We start from the raw sequence: 19,604 nt of genomic DNA on the forward strand, positions 1-19,604 counted from the left end.
GTGAGAGAATAACATCGATTGGCTGCTTCTCCTGTGCGCCCCAACCAGGGATCGAACCCATAGCCTTTGGTGTACGGGACAACGCTCCAACCGGCTGAGCCACCCAGCCAGGGCGCCTGACTAATTTTTAAGACTCAAATGGAACCACGTCTGTGAAGAGCAGATGGACGGTATTTACCTGTCAGCCCTCCGGGACTCCGATTAGATTCTGTCTGGGCCCCGCGCTCCTTCTCCAGCCTGTCTCCTTCCCGTTCAAGCTTCCCGTTTCACCGTCCGGGACCACCCACACCTCCAGGCCTTTGCACCGGTTGTTGGTCTCTGGCTGGGTCACCTTGTCCCCGCCCCGCCCCCTTCCCTGTGCTGTCTCCATCTCAGTGCCCCTCCCTGGCCTTCCACTATCTGTGCTGAGGGCAGAGGCTGCGTACCAGCCCTCTCTGCCTCCCGCGTGCCTGGCCCCTGGGGCCGCTGTGGACGAGCCGTTCCGTCCGCGTCTGTTGTCAGGGACACAATTAGTCCTTGGGTTACACGGTAAAATATGAATGAGATTTTCTCCATTTCAGCTCTCCGCGGAGCCCTGGGGAAACAGTTCTTTAAACCACGAAAATGAGGTCAGGAAAATCAATCGCGCTTCCCGGCGGCAGGGGATGAAGGGAAAGCGTGACTTCCCCAGCTGCCCGGGGCAGCGGAGCGTAGTGGGGAGTGGGAGGCGCCTTCCGCGTGAACGTGGATTTCGAGCGGGGCCCCGGCTGGGACTCGACACACCATTCAGCCACCCGCTTGTGAGATTCGGGAGCACACGCCTGACAAGCCCCCAGCGCGGCCTCTTTCTTCTTTTCCAGGAATAACGAGCTGGCCCAGCGGCCTCAGCAGAGAGCTTGCAGTTAAACGCCCGTGGGCCGAGGTGCTTCAAGCCCTCAGCGGGGGTGGGGGAAAGGCCAGAAATAAGACAGGAGGGTGGACATCGCTGGGGCACCTCCAGGGGTCCAGGCACTGTGCTTGCTGCCTTCGGCCGCTCCTCTGACCCTCGTCACGGCCCGGTGACGGGGATGCTGCCATCCTCATCCTCGTTGCACAGAGGAAACGCAGAATGGAGACAGACCGCCTTGCCCGCACCGCCCGGATTGGATGGGAGCTGCGCGTTTATCTTCCCGCAGGCAGTCGGTCCTTATCTTCCCCCCGGCTGTCCGACCTTTTGGTGTCTCTGGGCCACCCTGGAAGAGGAGTTGTCTTGGGCCGCACATTAAATACACTGCTACACGTAATCGCACAAAAAAATCTCATCGAGTTTCGAGTAAATTTACGACTTGGAGCTGGGCCGCACTCACAGCCATCCCCAGCCGCATGCGGCCCGGGGACCGCAGGGCGGACACCCCTGTTAGACTTTGAATGTTTTAAGGGATCCGGTTCCTGTCTTGGGCGGGGCTTCTGGTAAACCTGGAGCCAACTCGTTGCCCCCCTCTGCAAGTTTGAGCACCGTTGTAAGTCCTGCCTCCAATTTACGGCCACCCCCGGCCCTTCCCTCTATTCGTGACCATTTTCCTCATCTGTAAAGTGGGGACACAACAGCGACGCCAACCTCGGAGGGTGGTTGCGAAGACACCAGGGAGAGCCCTGTCACAGGCTACAGGCAGCACCAGGTGCAGGGCGAGCTCCCCGTGAGTGTCAGCGACGACTGAGTCGTGCAGCCTGCGTGTGGCCCTCAGTCGTTTCTGGAAAAGGAGAGAGGGTGTCAGGAAAATAAGATGAATGGAACTCGTTAGGTGGCGCTTACTGACTTGCACAGACTGATGGAGCACCTTCCACAGCCAAGCTCCGGGGTCCTCCAGGGAGCAAACAGCTCGGCCCAGACTCGGGTCTCGCCCAGGCAGGCGTCAAACCCGCTTTCTCAGCCTGGAGCTAAGAACGTTCCGCACTCCCTGGTCCATCTTCCATGTCCAGGAAGAGGCCCTGACCGGAACCTCACCCCCGCCCCCAACCTTGCAAAGAGCAGCTTCTCCTCCCAGGAAGGACGCCGGCCCTTCCCTCTGGGCCCCGATGCCCAGCGCAGCCCGCCTGCCTGCTGCGGGGAGGGCAGGGCCAGAGGGCGCAGCTGAATAAGCACACAGACCAGACCCAGGCTATAGCCGCTGTGGGAAGTCGGTGGCAGGAAGGGGACGTCACCAGGTTCCATGCCCTGGCTCTCGTGCTCTGTGCAGTGGTCTCTGGGGCCCCGCAGCCTGGCTGTGTGTGCCACCCCGCGTGTCTGCTGGGTGACTTGCTCGCCTTTGTCGAGTCAGAGCCGTGATAAGGGACGGGCGCCTTCATTATGTGGCGCCAGGGAGCGGGGGCGGGAGGCTGGGGCCCGATTCCTGCTCCGGTAAAACCTCGGGAAAGTGCGGTAAGCTGGTGACTCAACAGCCCATGTCGGGGCAATTAAGAGGTCCAGCCGGAAGCCTGCTGTTTTAGTGACAGGAAGTCAAGCAACTGGATCTCCAGGCAACCGCTTATGGGGAGGGTGTCACCAATAGTGATGGTAAGGAAGCCCAGAATCGCTGGGGGCTTCACAGCCAGGGTCCATTGGAGCCGTCCCTGCAGCGTGCCTGCCTAGTGCGTGGGTGCTCGGCCGGGCCCCACGGTTGCAGACACAGACTCCGAGGCTCAGGGAAGCGGGGTGGCTTGCTTAGGCCGCATGGCCGGCTGGTTCTAGAGCCCGGCTCCGCCCACCGCGCACTGATTCCCTCTTAAACCCCGGCACCCCAGTCCCTGAACAGCCAGAGGCGAGCTGCGGCAAGGCCGGTTCCCCGAACTCTCGGAAGACTTCCCTTTGCTCAGACGGTACATTCACACCATCATCTGGGAGGCAGTGCAGGAACGTCACGACCTCTCTGCTCCAAGCCCGAGTGCCTGCGTGTCAGGACGGACCTGCAGCTGCAGTCACGCCCTCGGGGAGCAGCAGGGCCGGGTGACCTTTGCATTCTCGGGGTTTCACTTTGTGAGCGCCTTCTTGTCTGGGCCATCTTTTACAAAGTGCCGGGGACTGGGAGGGTCGCAGTGGAAGCCCCAAGGTCTCCCCGTGCCCTAACTGTCCTGGCTGGGTGACCCTGGGGAGTCCCCGCAGCAACCCAGGGCGAGCTGAGCCTCATCGCACGGTTGCGACGCGTGCGTAGTAGTGCCGGTATGCACAGCCTGGCACCTCGCTTGTGGGAGAGGCTCCACCAGCGGCCACAGGCGCTCGCGGGGCTGCCTGGGAGCTGCTCTCCACCCAGCTCCGCACCAGCCCGGCTCCCTGACCCCGCTTGGGCCTCATCACCTCCCTTCTAGAACAGACGGGCGGCAAGGCCTGGTGTCCGCCGTCACTGCTATCTGCACCGGAACCAGCCCCTTTTTGGAAACTCGTTTCCTATGCAAGAAGGTTAGAAAGATGGACTTTGCAGGACTGTTAAAAGGTTTCAAGTGAAAGCATAGATTGGGGTCTGCTGCCCCCAGTTTAAAATCGGGAAGTTGCACTTACGGTTTAAGTCTTTTCGGGGCTTTTCCTGAAAAAGCAGATCCGCCGTGGTGTGGACCCCGTTCCCGTCCGGGACCACAGTTGCCCCGGGGGTGGGAGGGGCACTTCCACCCCAGTCCTCGCGGTGCCCGCCCCGGCCCATTCCCTCACCCCTGCACCTCCTCACCGGTTTCTGCCACCGGTCTGCCCTGTGCTTGCACATAGTAGGTGACTAGAAAAGGCTGGCCCCCTCCCTCTTAAAGGCTGTTTAGATGGAGGTGCACGTGTTCCCGTCTCCATTCTGCACTTGTCGTCTGTTTATCGGCTTCTGAAGACCTTGTGAAGCGCGGCCCCAGCTTCTCCGCCCTGCAAGATGCTCACTGTCCAAGGTCTTCTTCATAGCCTCTGGTTCAAGTTGACGGACGGCGTGCACTTTCAAAATGAAAAATGCCGCAGGAGGCCTGAGATGTATCTCTTTCATAAGCGGGGCCCCTGGACCCTTGTTACTTCCTTTTAACGACTATGCCAATAGCGGATTAAACTGGGAAATGAGTTATGCTCCGAAAGGTTCCCATGTAGGTTGTTTTTTTCTCTTCCCAGGGTCCCAGGAGGGTGGGCGCGTGCCTGGCTCTGGAGGGACTCGGGCTCCCGCCCCTCCTCCCGGGGGGGGGGGGGGCAGTTCCTCCTGGGAGGCTCTGGAATCGCCGCTCCTACAAAGTCTGAGGCCACAGATGCTTCCTTTCCCTTTCCCTTTCAGAAGGCAATTTACTCAGCTGCATTCGCTGGGGCCCCAGAGAATGGAATCCTTTAATGGGTTTCCGGGGGGGGGGCTTCCACGGGGAGCTGGCCCCACAGGCTGGTAACACAAACTTTCAGTTCGGGGATGGCGGAGTCTGTGCTTTCTAAGCGGCCCCCTGGCGGCGGCGTTCCTGGGATGGGAGCGAGGGGACGCGCCCACACAACCTTTGGGGTCACGCCCGAGTCCAGACCCTGCTTCTCCAGTCTCCGGTCTTGGCGTTTGCTCGGGCAAATGGCTTCTTTGGGTGTTACGTTCTTCATTCATAAAACGGGAAAGACAGCGAGACCTACCTCTATAGGGCTGGTTTAGCAATTATGAGTAAGAAAGAAAGTGAAAACAACCACGCCACGTTTAATAATTCTTAATGTCCACCGCAAGCCTTTCCAGTGGAATCCTCTTGGATGTGGGAGCAGGGCCCCTAGGCCCAGCCAGCTCCCTCTCCAGGGGCTGAGCCCCACCGGGGAACTCGCATCAGAGCCAGGAGGTGGGAATGGTGGGAGCTTCCAGCAGCCCAGTTCCCAGAGGCCAGCCAGCGGTCAGCATTGCCAGCAGCCACTTCCCCAAGGGTGGCCGCCTCAGGCCCTTTCCTTAACGGTTGTCTGGGAAAACTCCTCCGAGACTCCTCCCTGGGCCACGGGGGCGGGTGGGCGGGGGGAGTGTGTGTGAGTCAGTGTGTGTGAGTCTGCGATAGGGCCGGAGTGGGGGGGAGGAAGAAGATTGGGTAGAGACCCTTCTGCCCACTGGGCAGAGGCAGCGCTCTGAGAGTGGGGCCGGGGTGCAGAGGACAGGGGACCCAGTCACATGCGCTTGTGGCGAGGGCGGGTGTGATGTCTCCCCCGGGGCAGGAGTTACGGGAGGAGATGGAGCAGCTTCTCCAGCTCAGAACCCCCGCTGGCCCGCGTCAAGGTGCCACACTCTGGAAGTGGGGGAAGATGATTTCTAATTCTCCAAACCAATTTTGCTCACCCGATTTCCCTTTTTCTTTTATCAACTCTTCTGCCAAGAAAGGGGATTGAGGAATGAAAGTAGCTTAATGGAATGTGCTCTGTGGGCTGCGGGGCTGGCGTCTCCATGGAGATGGGGATGCATGCGGCTGCATCCAGCCGCGGTGGGCGGGGATGCAGGGAGACAGCGTGCGCCCCCGACGGGGGCCGGGAGGTGAATGGATGGCCCTGTGGGCAGAGCGGATGCTGGGCTCTGCTCTGGGGCCTGGCTCTGCACTTGGCTGGAGCCGTGAGTGTGAGTCCTTCAGAGATGACCGAGATGCCCTCCGTGGCAGGCCGAGGCCACAGGCCGGGCAGGAGGCCCCCGGGCACCCTCCCTGCCCTCGGGAAGCTCGCAGTCAGCGGGGCGACTGGAGGGGTGAAGGGGTCACGAGAGCGCAGGTGATTGGTAGCCATGGAAGGACCCCCGTGGGGTCCCAGAGAGGCCTGCAGTGAAGGGTGCTGTGGGGAGGCGCCCTGGTGTGTGTGGGGGACGCCCTCCCCGGAGGGGGCGGTGAAAGATGTGCAGAGAGCCTAGAATGTTCAGAAACTGGGGCCGTGGAGGGTGCGTCCATCTGTCTGTGTGTCCATCTGTCTGTGTGCACACCTCTGTGTCTGTGCATCTTTCCGTGTGTGTGTGTGAGTGTCTGAATGTGTCTGTGTGCATCTGTGTAGGAGTGTGTGTGTGGTGGGGGGTTCCTCGGGGGGCAGCAGTCGGTGACACGGCACAGGTGGGCAGAGCCCACGGGATGAAGACAGTGGCGTGCCAAGGAAAGGAAGCGCGTTTTGGGCCCGTGAAGGCCTGACCTCTTGGCCTTGCTGCCCTGCTGACTGGCTAGGAAACCCTTCCGGTTTACCGACAGCCTCCGAGGTCCCAGGTTTGTCACCTGCAAAGCAGAGAGGGGACCGAAGTCTCTGTGTGCGGGGCCCGGGATTCTAGATCTGATCTCTCCCCTTAGACAGTCCTGAGGCTCGGTAAGGTCGCAGGCCCGTTGTGTCGGGGCACGGAGTCCACCCCCGATGGGGCGACGTGGGGTTTTTGGCCCATCACAAACTTTCCAGACGAGTAATTGAGGGAGATCCCTCGGGGGCCAGTGGGGACGATGCATCAGGAGGGGGCGCAGGAGTGGCCAGGGAATTGACGGCCCACGCCTGAGGTGCCCTGCTGCCCCGTCCCCATGCACAAACCACCAGCGAACCCTCCAGGGAGCAGGACCTGGGGGCCTTCAGAAGCTTACACCATGCATCTGGAGGCTGTCGGTAGTTGGGAGAGGACAGGCCACAGCTGATGGCAGCAGAGTGTGACACCCGATGGTCCTCGGGCCGAGGAAACACCTGAACCAGATTCAGCTCTCAGGACGCACAAGGGCAGCGAGGGCAGCAAGAAGCATGAGTTTGTCGCTGCGGTGTTCACACGGAAACCGTCCGGTGGGACCTCCCGGCAGTGTCGTGCAGACTTGCGTAGGGGCGAAGAGTCATTGGCAGGTGGCGAAGCCGAGGCCTCCCCCGGCCCTGGGGTGCCTCATCCGGTCTGTGAGGATGTGCAGTGTAACCACGCAGTGCCGGAGGGGTGGCCGAGGGGCAGACTGAGAACCAGCAGGAGGAGCGGAGATTTCAGTAGGGCTGCGCGTGCCCGAAAGGAATAGCAAGCACGTAAAAACAGGACTGTAGTGAGGGTGTTTCCTCTTGGACTTCCGGTTTTGTTTTTGTCATCGTGGGGCAACGGGTTTTTAACAAAAAGAAACACTAATGTAGTTATAGATGGGTGGACAGTATCGGGTATGGTTAGGCAGGTGGACTTCAGACCCGAGTTCAAATCCTCACTGTGCCCTCGAGTATGGAAAGCCACGCATGCCCTCAGCCTCTGAGAGGCCATCTGTAAAATGGGCGCACGGATGGCCCCTGCCCCACAGGGCTGCGAGGACTCTTCGATGTGACACAGGCTGGTGCTCCGGGGATGCTGGCCAAGGTCACAACCCGGGGCCGGGCCGGTCCCGAGGCTCCAAGCACCACCACCACCACAGTCTTCCTCCTCACAGCCAGTGCGCAGGAGCCAGCAGTGTCTTCCCCCGTGGAGGGAGAGGGAGGCAGAGGGCTCCCAAGGGCCGGCAACTTGCCCGGGGTCACACAGCGAGTGGCCGAGTTGAGCTTTCTGTCTAGACGGCCTGGCTCCAAGGCGCCACTCGGTGCGGTGCTGGGAGCTGCGGAGGCGGCCGGCAAGGCAGGGTGCCCCTGGGGCGGGGTGTGTGCAGCCTGCCGTCCCCTCGCACTTCCCACCCGAGCCCCAGCAACAGGACCTTCGGGCCGAGCCAGGAGCAAGGCGCAGGGCGGCCTGACTGCGTCTCTGCTTCTATCTCCCCACGAAGCTCTGTTTCCCTGACGTGAGTGGGTCTGCGGCTCTGAGGAGCCCAGGGCCTGCTTTCTTCGTGGAGGGGCGGTTTGCTGGGCCTCGAGGTGCCCAGATGCTGTGGAACATGGATGTCCCCAAAGTTCACGTTTCCGCCCATCAAGAGGGTCCTGGATCAGAGTCCTGGCTGGGCTGACAGGGTGGGGGGCGGGGGGCTGTTGTCCTCCTCTCTCTCTCCCTGCCTCCTGGGGACGCCGCCTCGGAGGGGTCGTGCCCTCCCAGGATATGTGTGCAGCGCACCTCGTCCTGCATTGTTGCACGGTCGCAGCCAAATGCAGCTACAGCCCAAGAAACTCGGCTCAGAAGGCCAGGGAGGGGGCGGCGAGGGCCGAGGGGTTGGAGTGAGACCTGCCAGGGACCCCCGCGGGCTCTGCTGCTTCAGAGGCCGTGGTTTACTTTTCTCCTAAATAAAAAAAAATAACCTTCTCTCTGTGAGAGGAATTCTCCCCTATTTCTAGGCCAGCTGACTCAAACGACCATCAGCTTTTAAAACGAACGGGAGGAAAAATACTGGTGATGTAGCAATAGATGCCCGGTGTCCCAGGGGCGAGCCCCTGCCCCTTCCTACAGGGGCTGCGGTGGGCAGTGCCGGCCCGGAGGTGCCTCTGGGGTCAGCCAGTTCTGCTGTCCCCTCCACCCTGTTGTTCGGCGCTGTGCCACTTTGTAAAGCTTGCTTGCAGTTCCTCACCAGGAGCTGGGCTCTCCCTCTGGGCCACTCGGGGACCGCCAGGTGCTTTTGAGCAGAGAAGGGTCGTGCCTTGGCTCGGACTTTGAGGGGGTCTGTCTCTCTGGCTGTGTTCGTGTGAGCCCGCCGTGGAGCCGAGGGGGCCGTGGGTCGCCAGGCGGGTGAGAAGCGGTGGTGGCTTGGGCCTGGGAGCCACAGACCAAGGTGACGACGAGCGGTCAGGTGACGGATGTCTCCGCTGGCAGACCGAACGTGAGGAAAATAGAGTCCAGGAGGACTTCGTGGTTTTGGCCTCAGTGGCTGCGAGGGCGGGACGGACTTTTCCTGAGACAGGACGATGGGAGGGGGTTGCAGATCTGCGGTGGGAGGGGGCCGCAGGGGCTGGGGTTGGGAAGGCGTCTTTGCGTCCATGTGGACGTGAAATAAGCAGGCGGCGTCTGAGGTTGGAGTTCGGTCCTGGCATCTGGGTGGTGGCGATGGAACACTCATGCCCCCCATTCCCAGGCAGTTAACAGGGAATGGAAGTGGGGGGGCGGGGGGGTCACACGTTGGACCAAGAAGGAGCTTCAGAAAGTATGTGGCAGAAGAGGAAACGGAGGCCCAAAGAGGGCAGACGGTTTGCTCAAGGTCACGCAGCCAGGCAGCGGCACAGCTGAGACGGAGCCAGCTCTGGGGTCCCCCGCGCCCCTGCCTGGCTGCGCCTGGGGCCCGGAGGCTGAGGCCGGGTGACTGTGGGCTGTGTCTCCCTCCAGGTCACCATCCTCGTCAGCCTGGCCCTCGCGTTCCTTGCCTGCATCGTGTTCCTGGTGGTTTACAAAGCCTTCACCTACGACCACAGCTGCCCAGAGGGCTTCGTCTATAAGGTAAGGGCCCTTCGCAGGTGAGCGGCTCTCCTGCCCCCTGGCGTGCGGTGGTCCCTCTGACGTCAGGCCCCCTCTGCGGCGCGCCGCCTGGCGGGGGGGGCTCTGTGTGCTACCGGAGACCCAGTCCTTCATGCAGAGTCGAAAACTCCCGGCCACACACACACACACACACATACACGTGACAATTCAGACAGTCTGCAGGGCGGCTGCCATGCCAGTGAAGACATTGATCCATCCCCCTCTCATCAAAGTGGAGGGTGGTGATGGTGATGACGCTGGGGAGACCCAGACCGGGCGCTGTCCGTCACCTGCTCCCTGGCCGTGGTCCCCGGGTGGGGTGGCCGTGTCGCGGCGCGGGGTGGGAAGCCGTCCGCGAGCTGCCCCTGACTCCGCCTCTCTCGTCCCCAGCACAAGCGCTGCATCCCGGCCTCCCTGGATGCCTACTACTCGTCCCAGGACCCCAGCTCCAGAAGCCGCTTCTACACCGTCATCAGCCACTACAGCGTGGCCAAGCAGAGCACCGCCCGGGCCATCGGGCCGTGGCTGTCGGCGGCCGCCGTCATCCACGAGCCCAAGCCACCCAAGACCCAGGGCCACTAGAAGCCCGCACAGCCAGAAGGGGGGGTGGAGGGGGGGCCCCCATTGGCTAGGCCAAGCTCCAGTTACAAGACCACGCTGTACTCCTGGGATGGGGGTGGGATGGGGGGACCGGGGTGGGGCGGGGGGGCGGGGCCCAGCCGGAGCTGTCGAGCGCTGGAGTGGTCCGAATCGGTATTTCTTTCCGTCGTTGGTATCGTTGGTTCGTCCCCGAGTCAGGCTCTCCTTGTACAAAGGCATGTTTCGTGTTGACCGTCTCCATGTAAGATATTTTCAAAGCCCCTGCTCATGATTTGTTAGGAAAAATGAAAAAAAAAAACTGAACAGGAAAGAAGCAGAGAACAGGAATGGGGGGAAAAAAAGGGATTAAACTGGCTGCAGGTGGATGACACTGAAGGCAGGAAAGACCCCCACCCCCACCCCAGGCTGCTCAGACCAGAGAACGTAGCTCCCGTGTAGGCTCCCGAAGGCACACGGGGCCTGCGGCGACGCAGGTGGGGCGTCCGGTGGCCGCCGGTCTGTGGGGCAGGGACTGGGGAGGCAGGGAAGGCGGAGTGGGAGGGAGGGGCTGGTGTGGACCTCAGTGAGCCCGGGGAAGCTGGCGAGTCAGAGCGCACGGCCCCCAGCAGGGCGGCGCTGGCGAGATGAGCACAAACTTGTACAAAAGGGCTTTGGAGCTCGCCGGCTGGGCGTGAGCGCGGGGTCAGCGGGCACCAGGGGGCGGGCAGACACGGCCTGGTTCTCGTGTTTCTAGATCTACACCCGGGCACGGCCCGTGTTTATGAGATGGGGGCGGGGAGGGAAGGGGGCGAGGCTGCAGGAAGAAGGCAGGACGGGACAGGAGTGTGACGTTTGTCCACGGCGTAAGCACAGACAGGTACCTGATTTTTGAATGTCGGTTCGGTGGTTTGTTTCCCAAACAATTGAGGTCATAGCCAGGTGGCAGCCAGGGGGACTTGACGGTGGGAGCTGCCACCGGGCAGGTCATTTCTAAAGGAGGCGGAGAAACACGCCTGTCTTTAGCCCGCTCCGCGGTGTTGACGGGGGGCATCCCTCCAGTCTCCCGCATCTGTTTCCAGAAGCTCTTGATGAGGAGGCAGCATCAGGCCAGGCCAGGCCTCCCACCACCCTGAACCCTCTCAGCCCACTCAGGGCGCTCTCCCACTAACATCTTGGGGAGGCCCACTCTGGGGGGATGGGGTGGGGGTGTCGGCTCCAGGGCGACACGGCCGGACCCAGCCGGAGAGTTGGTGATTTGAGAAGTGGTACCGGTTGCCCCCGAAGCTCCGACAGGCCGTTGAAAGGGTGTTTTTGCGTCTTGCCGTGTCGCTGGGATCCCGGTCCCCAGCAGCCGAGTCACCAGAGGAGCAGGGGCGCCAGCTGTCCTGCCAAACGCCACTGTCCGACTCTTCCTCCCCCCTCCCCACCCCTCCGCCCCGCCACCTCAAGTCACCTGTAAATTCGTCTGTCACCTAAAGCCAAGGAACAAATTGTCCCTAGCCACACGCTGAGCGCTTCATAATTTCGTGGTGTATTTTGTCAGTAGGCAGCAGAGGCTGAAGTATTTTCGGTGTACTCCTTGAACTTCTCTGACGGAAAACAAATAAAGATCGATGTGTCCGAGCGCCACGACCTCGCTTGGTGACTTCGTCTTCCGCTCAGTGGGCCCGGCAGGGAAGAGGCTGGGGTTCTGGGGGTCCCCGGGGCCAGGGTGAGCTCTGGGGGGCAGAGTGTCCCGTTGGGCTGGGGCTGGAGTCGGGCGGTGGGGCACCCCCCAGCCATGAGGCACCTGGGGCTTGAATGAGGCCAAGGTCAGAGGCAAGGACCAAGAGAGGCACCTGGCCGCTTGCCTTGCCACCCAGTATCCCTGGGAAACCCGCTGAGCTCCTGCCGAGGGCCCGGCTGCCCGGGGCATGGGTGCTCAGCCACCCATGACGCCTGCTCACAGCCCTGAGGTCTGGAGGTGGCAACAAATGTGCAGACAGACCCGCAACAGAAGAATCGGGGTGCCACCCACACACTACGGTGGGCCGGGAGACAATCGCTTCAGGAGGAAGGTGATGGGCAGGGGGTGGGGCCCTCTGCAGGGTTAGCTCATTTAAATCTTACCACCCTGGAAGGTAGGGGCTCTTGACCCCCACTTGACAGGGGAGGAAACGGAGGCTCCTGAGGGAGGAAGAGGTGCCCGAGGGCTGTAGCCGATGAGCTGGGATTCCAACCCTGGTGTGTGTGGCTGCTTTGCCCCTGGGCTGGCTCCGCAGGCGCCTGAGCCACGCTGTCCAGGCTGCAGGTCCTTCCTCTGGGAGTCACCAGGAAAGGGATCCAGCCGGTCCTCAGCCCGGACTCAGCGTCCCAGGCTCAAGCCAAGGAGAGCAGCACACCAGTGCCTCTTGCCGCGTGCCAATCGTTAAGTGCTTTGTGTCTCGGTTCAAATACCTCCCGTGCGGTGGGGAGCCCCCCCATCACCGTCATTGCTGCCATGTCCTCGTCATCACCCCGTCTGGAGGTGCAGGGAAGGGAGCCCCCCCCCGCCCCCCCCGCCGCAGAGCAGTGGCTGGCCCCCCCGCTCACGCGGTTAGGAAGCCGCGAGCTCTGGTTCCAGCCCGTGGGTTTCGGTGCCGGCGTCTCACCCGCGGTGCTGTTCAGTGCTGACTGCTCATCTCTGCAGGCCGCCTGGGGGCTGATAGTTTGTGTTCACACCTCCTCTCCGACTCAGATGGCAGCCGCTGAGGGCGGGGCCGGGGCAGAGCTGGAAGCTGGGGCTCGGAGCTCCCGGCTGCTGCGCCGGGGCTGTGCGCGAAGGCGCGTGACCGGTGGGGAGAAGGAAGCGAGCCCCGCTCCCGCCCCGTGGGGCTGTCCAGGCTGCGGAGCATGGGCCTCGGGCCAGCCTCCCCGCACCCGCCAGCCCTGGGCTGCGGCTCCCGTCAGGGCACAGGAAGCGGGGAAGGCCAGGCCAGGGGTCTGGGCTGGCAGAGCAGGTCAATCCGTACGGCCAGTCCGTAAACACCCAGCATGTTTTCCAGGTACACAGAGTCAGCTAAAGACGTAATGAACACATGTCCCAACACCCAACATTGCCTCAGAAAACACACCGTGGCTGTGTGGCTGCAAAGAAGGGGGAGCGTGCTGGACCAGGGAAGGGCCGTCTTGAGGAGGGACCGTGGGTCCACGTGCTATTCTGGCAGAGTCAGAGTTTTCTGGTCAGAAAGGAGGAGGGCACCCAGCTGCTCCCACGCACGCCCAAGGACTGGGAGGTTTGCTCCAGCAGGGTTTAACCGAAGGGGGTTTGGTCAGGGAACAGCCACTCCAGGCTTTGGAGGACCAGGTTTCGCAGGGCACTGTGGGCTGGCAGAGAGAGGGGCAGGCAGCCAGGAAGCGAGCATTGAAAACAGCACCTTGGTTCGCAGAACAAGCTCTGTTTGTGACTTTTGCACACTGTTTTCATCTGCTAGCCGACCCTGGGAACATGACCCCAGGGGTGCAGGGGGCCTGGTGGGGCGGAAGCTCTGAGGAGGAGGAGCCTATCAGCCAGAGGTCTGTGCAGGGACCGGCCTCAGGGCTGGGCGGGAGGAGTCCAGGCGGGTGGAGAGAAGACAGTCCAGAGCCCACCAGCCCACAGGGACAGCGTCGAGGACGTTGCAGGAGAGATACCCCCGGATGGCTCCCCCACGGGGCTGCGCTGGGAACAGAGACCCAGCAGGTGTGGGGAGCCATTGGCACTCCCCAGGGCCCAGGCCCACTGGGCAGCGAGGGAGGGACGGGAACAACCGGACAGACGGCAGGGGAGAGGCCCGGGGGCACCTGGGGTGATCCCAGCAGTGACCCGGTCAGAGGACCTTTAGGGAGACAGACGTTTTTCTGGAAAGTTGAAAGACCCCTCGTCGGAAGAACTGCTGTTGGTCAGTACCCCCACCCCCCACCCCCCACCGCATGTCTGTGATGTGCTGGAATCCAACCGGGGAGTCGTGGGGAAGAAACGACAAGAAAGAAACCCCCAATAATTCTTCCAGGAAGCACACAACACCATCTCCTGTTTAAAAAACAGCGTTCCTGAACAGTTGCTGGGGAAGGGCTGGTTTCCATGGCAACGCCCAGGCTGTTCCCCGTCGATCAGGCAGGGTCTGGCACAGCGGGGTGTTTATCTGAGTCCGCCCTTCTCCCAGAAATGATTTCTTCCTGAGAACCGAGGCCCCGCGCTCCTAACTGAAGTTGCTGCGCAGCCCCCGCCCACCCCCGGACGCCTTCTGCCCCCCTCTCTGCTCTGCTCTGTCTTCTGTGTCTCTCCATCGGTCCTTGTCTTTCTTTGCCTCTCCTTTTCCTTCCAAGGAAACGAGGACCAGAGGCTGTGGGCTGGCTTGATGTAATTTTCGCTGCAGCCTGAGGTCCCCGGGTGAGCACTGTGCTGGGGGTGGGGTGGAGCTCGCGGCAGAGGGGAGCTCAGAGCCCCTGGGCGGAGCCAGGCCTCCAGGCTCCGCCCCTCCCGGGTCTTAGGCCTCGGCCAACTCCCTGCCTCTCAGCTCCGGTGTCCCCATCTTTAAAACGGGGATAACAATTGTACATGCTGCCACTTTGTGCGAGAACTCACCTGTGGCAGGTACTCAACAAATTGTAGCTGCTGTATCTTGGATTCAAGCCTCAGATTTTTCCTTTGTAAATTGGAGTTCTTTTAAAACAGCCCCTCCCCCTCACAGGGTCACCGTGGTTTAGACTCTGACAGAATGTGGCTTGTGGAGGCAGTTGGGTGACGTTGCTCCACCCTGGGCTGTAGTTGTCCGTGCGTGCGCAGCCTCTGGGACCTCCCAGGACGTGCAGGCCGAGGTCAGCCACCCTGTGTTGTGTCGGAGGACTCCTGGCATACACTGCACCTGCAGATGGCTGCTATTGTGCTGGGCTCCGAGGGGCCCAGGCGAGGCCATGCGGTGAACCGAGGCCAGCTGCTGCTAGTTCTGGGCCCGGACCACTTAGCAAGACCTACGGGGCTCACTGAGGACAGATGCTGTGTGTTTGACAGATTTAGGAAAGTCTGAAGCTTGAGCTGAGATGAGCCATTCGTTTGGAAAAGCCACTGGAAACAGGTCAGGTTGGACCTGAAAGCTGGGTGGGCAGGGCCTCAGGGAATCACAGGGCGGGGCAAACAGCGTGAGCGGGTGGATGGAGTCTCGGATATGGCCTCCACCTGCCAGCTGGGTGGGGGGAGGGCTCAGAAAGGGAACAGTGGCCTCTGCCAGCACCTCTCTCAGGAGAAGGCTGTCCCCCTGCTCTCTCCCCGAGGCTGGACACATCAATTCCCCCCTGTACACCTCTGGTTCCTTTCAAGCTGCTGCTCCAGCGCTGGAGCTCAGAGGGGGTGAATGTCAGTCAGTAAGGCTGTGCATAGGTCCTTTAAGAGGAGCTGCCCGGGACCCCAGAAGTCTGTCTCCCACAGCCTCAATCCCTACTCCTTTGTACAGCCAGACACCGTGGGGATGTCTCTTCCTTGCCCTGCAGCCCTGGGCTGGGGGCCTGGCGTAGGGCTGGGACCCCTTGCTCCTGAGATAGCCCTCCCAATTTTTACCCAGCACACTTGGGTGTGGGGCCAGCACTTCCCGCATTCCTGCCCCTCCTTCCAGTCCCGATGCGGTTTCTTCTTTAATTCTGTAGTTATAGGACTTCCATTCAGTTCCATTCCTGGCAGTTCTGAATAACGGTTGTTCCGTAGTGAGTTGTAATTTTTCCTTTGAGAAGTAGCATTTCTAATGAGTTGTTCTTCAGCCCCTTGCTCAGTAACACACACGAGCCCTGGCTGCATCGAGCTCGGGTCAGCCCCGCACACAACCCGTTCGCCCGCCACACTTGCTAGGCACACGGACGGGGCGGCTGCCGGGGTGGACACCTCCTCATCAGAGAGACCACAGTCCTCCCCGTGACAGGGCCGCTGGCAGAGGGCTTTGGACTCAGCTCTGCTGAAGAGCAGCGAGCATGGCGTTGTGCTGGGGCTTTGGCCGCAGAATCTCCCTGCAGCCCTGGGAAGAAAGCCGCTCTCCACGGAGGCCCGGAGACCGTGGCTGAGAAAGGCGCAGGGCAATACTGTTCCTCTCTGATACCGCTGCCTGTCACCCGGGCCCACCGGACAGTCCTCCTGTGGCTGAGCAAACCCTTTGCAAATAAATTTCCTCTCCCAAAAGCAGAGGGACAGCTTTGTTATTTTTGGCTCTCGATGCAATGGGCTGGGGGGAATTCCACTCTCCAGATTCCCCGCTGAGAAGAGCCCGGTGTGTATGCGGGAGGAATGCCTTGAGACGCTGAGTTTGGCTGCAGGGCGGTGGCCCAATCAGGGGCCGTCAAACAACTTTACTCAAAATCCCCCAAGACAATAATAATTTAGGAAGCTTCGTTCTCTCTTGCACGTGTTTAGGTTGGTCCGTAGATTCTTTTAAATCGAAGGTTGTAAGTGTTGAGAAAGGCAGAACTTGCTATTGCCCGTATGTTAAGTATTTGCTTGGAAATTGTGGAACATGCCTGCCCCTGGCCTGCATGGCCAGGCCACTTGCTTAAACCACCTTCACCTGTCAGCCAGGCCAAACTGCTGGAGAGTGTCTGACTTTGCTCCTCTGGCCCTGAGGAATCATACCACTTCTGAATTCTAATTCTGGGACAGACAGACAGACTGACAGATGGACAGGCAGATGGCCTTGGCTGCGCCAGTTACCGCGGCCAAGACAAGTCATTTCGCCCAGCTGAGCCTCATTTCCTGTAGGTGACAGTACATAATGCCTCCTTCACAGGGTTGTTGGAGAAACAAATGAAACCGCTTAGGTGACGTTTCGGGCGTATGCAGACCCTCCATATACGATTAACTGCCGTCATCATTGCACCCTCTGCCCTCCCTCTCACCGCAGTGTGTCTTCACGGTCCGGACCCTGACCCCCTCGAGGCACGAGTGGGGCACCTGGTCTTCTCCCCTCTGTCCAGGTGCCCAGTGCAGGCGCGGGCACACTCCAGCCTGCCTCCCGTTTCTGCAAGCGAATGGGCCCCTCACTGGTTTTCCGATTGTCTGTGCTACAACAGCCGAGTTGGATAGTTGGGACAGAAACCCACGTGACCTACAAAGTCTTGGATATTTGTTACCTTGCCATTTATGAAAAAAAAATTGCTGACCTCTGGCCTAGAACAATGTCTGACACCTAATAGATAAATGCTCATAAGTAAATACTTCTTTGGAGAATGAATGAATGAATGAAAGAATTAATGAATGAATGCCACCCGACAGTATCCTGCAAGACTGAGCACCATGGGCTGTGGGTTAGCTCAGCTGGAATATTCCTCTTGTTACGGTGGTTTTTAAAAAATTTTTTTAACAAGTGGGTTGTCTCCCTTGAGCTCACCGGTATTTAACGCTGACACCCTGCTTATTAACTTCATCAGAGTGTGCCTGGCTGTGTGGGTGGGGCCGCCCCGGAGACAGGCAACGGGAGGAAGAGTAAGCAGGGAGGAGACAGGAGGGGGCCCAGAGAGAGGAGACACCGAGCTGCCCCCAACGCTCGGAGCGGCCTCTGCTCCCGGCCGGGCTCTCCGTCGTAACTCCAGCCTGCACGGCTGCTGCAGCCCAGCCTGCAGTCGGGCCGCGGGCGGCACTCCGCAGGTTTTGGTGAACGGAGGAGACAGCCCAGTGTGCAGCTCTGAAAAGAGAGCGGGACCGGAACACGGGGACGGCGCTTACCCGCCCGTGTTCTCCGGCTGAGCACCTCGGCGAGGTCAGCTCACCGCTGCCCCAGTGAGGACAAGGGCCTCGTCCTGCTTCCCTCTCGGGGGCGAAGAGGACGCAGGTGACTTAGTGGGCACCAGAAGGGACAGGGCCTACTGTGGAGCAGCAACTACGTGCTGGGGGTACATCTTACACACTTCCACTCGTGTTCACAACAAACCAGAGGCAGAGAGGACCAGGCGGGAAGCTGAGGCCTGGAAACCTAGCCGGGTCCCCTGTTCCTGTCTCTGTGCCTTATGGTCTGGTTTCTCCCGGGGAAGGAGGGGGCAAAGGGTGACTTCCTTGGGTGTAAGTGGCGAGCTTGTCACCTGCACAGGGGCAAGGGCACAGGGAGAGGGCTTGACGTTGAACTAGGAGCACGCCCTGTCCAGCATCCCGATTCGATGACGTCATATGAAGATAATGGAACAGAAACGCTAGTGAGTGTTTGCTCTGTACCAGCACTCTACAGACAGGGAAACTGAGGCCTGAAGGGTCAGGTGACTTGCCCCAGGTCACAGAGCAGGCCGGGATGGGAGCTCTCCCCTGGGCGGCTCAGACCACCCAACCAACTGCTTCTCATTCTGTGACTTACTTGTCGTTGAGAAAAGGTTTGCTTTGTTTCCCTTCCAGAAAAAAAGGTCCCCACTCCGTGCTTCAAGGGGAGGATGATTGATTACGATAATTATAACGTTGTGCGAGTGGAGTGTGTTCAGGGCTGAGTCCAGCCCCGCGAACGGCCCAGGCAGCCTGCTTGTTTTTCAAAAGAGCTGTTAATGAGGTTCTCATGATTCTACACCTTGTTTTCATGGAGATAGAACACAATAGGTTTCTTACACGGAGAGAGATTTCTTTACTAATTGTCACAAACAACGGAGCTGGGAAAATGTGAAATGAAAAAACATGCCTTCTGCAAAAACATGCCTTCAGGAGCTGGAGCAAGAGGGGGGGTGGTCAGTGATGTTGCATCTGAAGGGGTTTTTGTTGTGTTGTGTTGTGTTTTAATGACTCCACAACCAACAAGCTCAAAGGCCTAGGCAAGGCTTACTCTGAGACTGGGCTGCACAAAGGCAGCGGCTGCCCCAGGCAGGTGCCTGATGGTAGCTCCCTGGCCAGGCACCAGGTGGGGGGGGCCGGGGGCTGTTGCCTCCCCAGCACACATTCCCACCTCTCCTTTGGGCAACAGATCTTCGTGTGGAGCACACTCCCTTACTCACAGTGTTGGGGTGTAGAGAGTGGAACCCAGGACCTGGCCAGTCAGCCTTTTGAACCCTTCTGTGGCTCTGAGTCACAGGTGGCAAACACAAGGCCCACAGGCCAAATCCAGCCCTCCGCCTTGTTTTATCCGGCCCGGCACCTTGTTTCTGCCCGGTGGCAGCACTAAGCTCTCACTTAACTGTTAAGGAGCAGTTACATTCATACAGTCCTAAAATTGCATTCTGCCCTTTGAAGGCAACTATGAGGCTGGTGTGGGCCCCGGTGACAATGAGTTTGACACCCCTGCTCCAGGTGATCTGGGCAAGTGAAATGAGGTCGGAAGCCTCAGGTTCCTAATCTGTGCAATGGGCACAGAGACCACACCTGGACAATAAACAGGGTAGTGGTGAGAGCTAAAAGGGATGAACCCATGGGTGTCTGGCACACAGTAAGTGCTCAGGAATGTTAGCTGTTGTCACGATTGTCACTGCCTATGAAATTGCAGTCACATTCTCTAAACGGTGAAGTACTCTCGGGGATGTTGTTGCAGATTTCTCTGAGTGTTTCGCCACCACTGCCTCTTGCCAGGGCAGTGGGCACCTGCCTCAGTTTCCCTGTTCGCTCCCCTGGTTTTGACTCCTGCCCTTTTCCTGGGTGTCTGTTTTCTCCTGGGCCAGAGGCTCCACGGCTCTTTCAGCACTTCCTGTCTTGGTGGCGGTCCCATGGAAGGGCACTCACTGATCTGGGGAACAATGTCTGTGCAGGCCAGCAGGGAGGTGGTTGACCAGATGTCCCTATGAATGCCTGGAATGCTCTGTATGGAGCTTCCACTCTGAACAATGGCTCCCGGCTGCAAGGCGCTGTCCGTGGTGCTGAGCTCTCCC

At 60.2% G+C, this 19,604-nt stretch overlaps 1 protein-coding gene across 1 annotated transcript in view; it reads left to right on the top strand.

The window, feature by feature from the left end:
- Window positions 1-11,429, top strand: part of NSG2 (neuronal vesicle trafficking associated 2) — a 38,347-nt gene extending 26,918 nt beyond the window's left edge. Inside the window, exons 4-5 of the mRNA XM_028528736.2 lie at window positions 9,093-9,203; window positions 9,612-11,429. Of these exons, the coding sequence (XP_028384537.1) occupies window positions 9,093-9,203; window positions 9,612-9,803 (303 nt within the window). The 3' untranslated portion in view covers window positions 9,804-11,429. The remainder of the gene's footprint in view (window positions 1-9,092; window positions 9,204-9,611) is intronic.
- Window positions 11,430-19,604: the final 8,175 nt, after the last annotated feature.

This window comes from Phyllostomus discolor, chromosome 13, assembly GCF_004126475.2.
Source record: "Phyllostomus discolor isolate MPI-MPIP mPhyDis1 chromosome 13, mPhyDis1.pri.v3, whole genome shotgun sequence".
NCBI lineage: Eukaryota > Metazoa > Chordata > Mammalia > Chiroptera > Phyllostomidae > Phyllostomus > Phyllostomus discolor.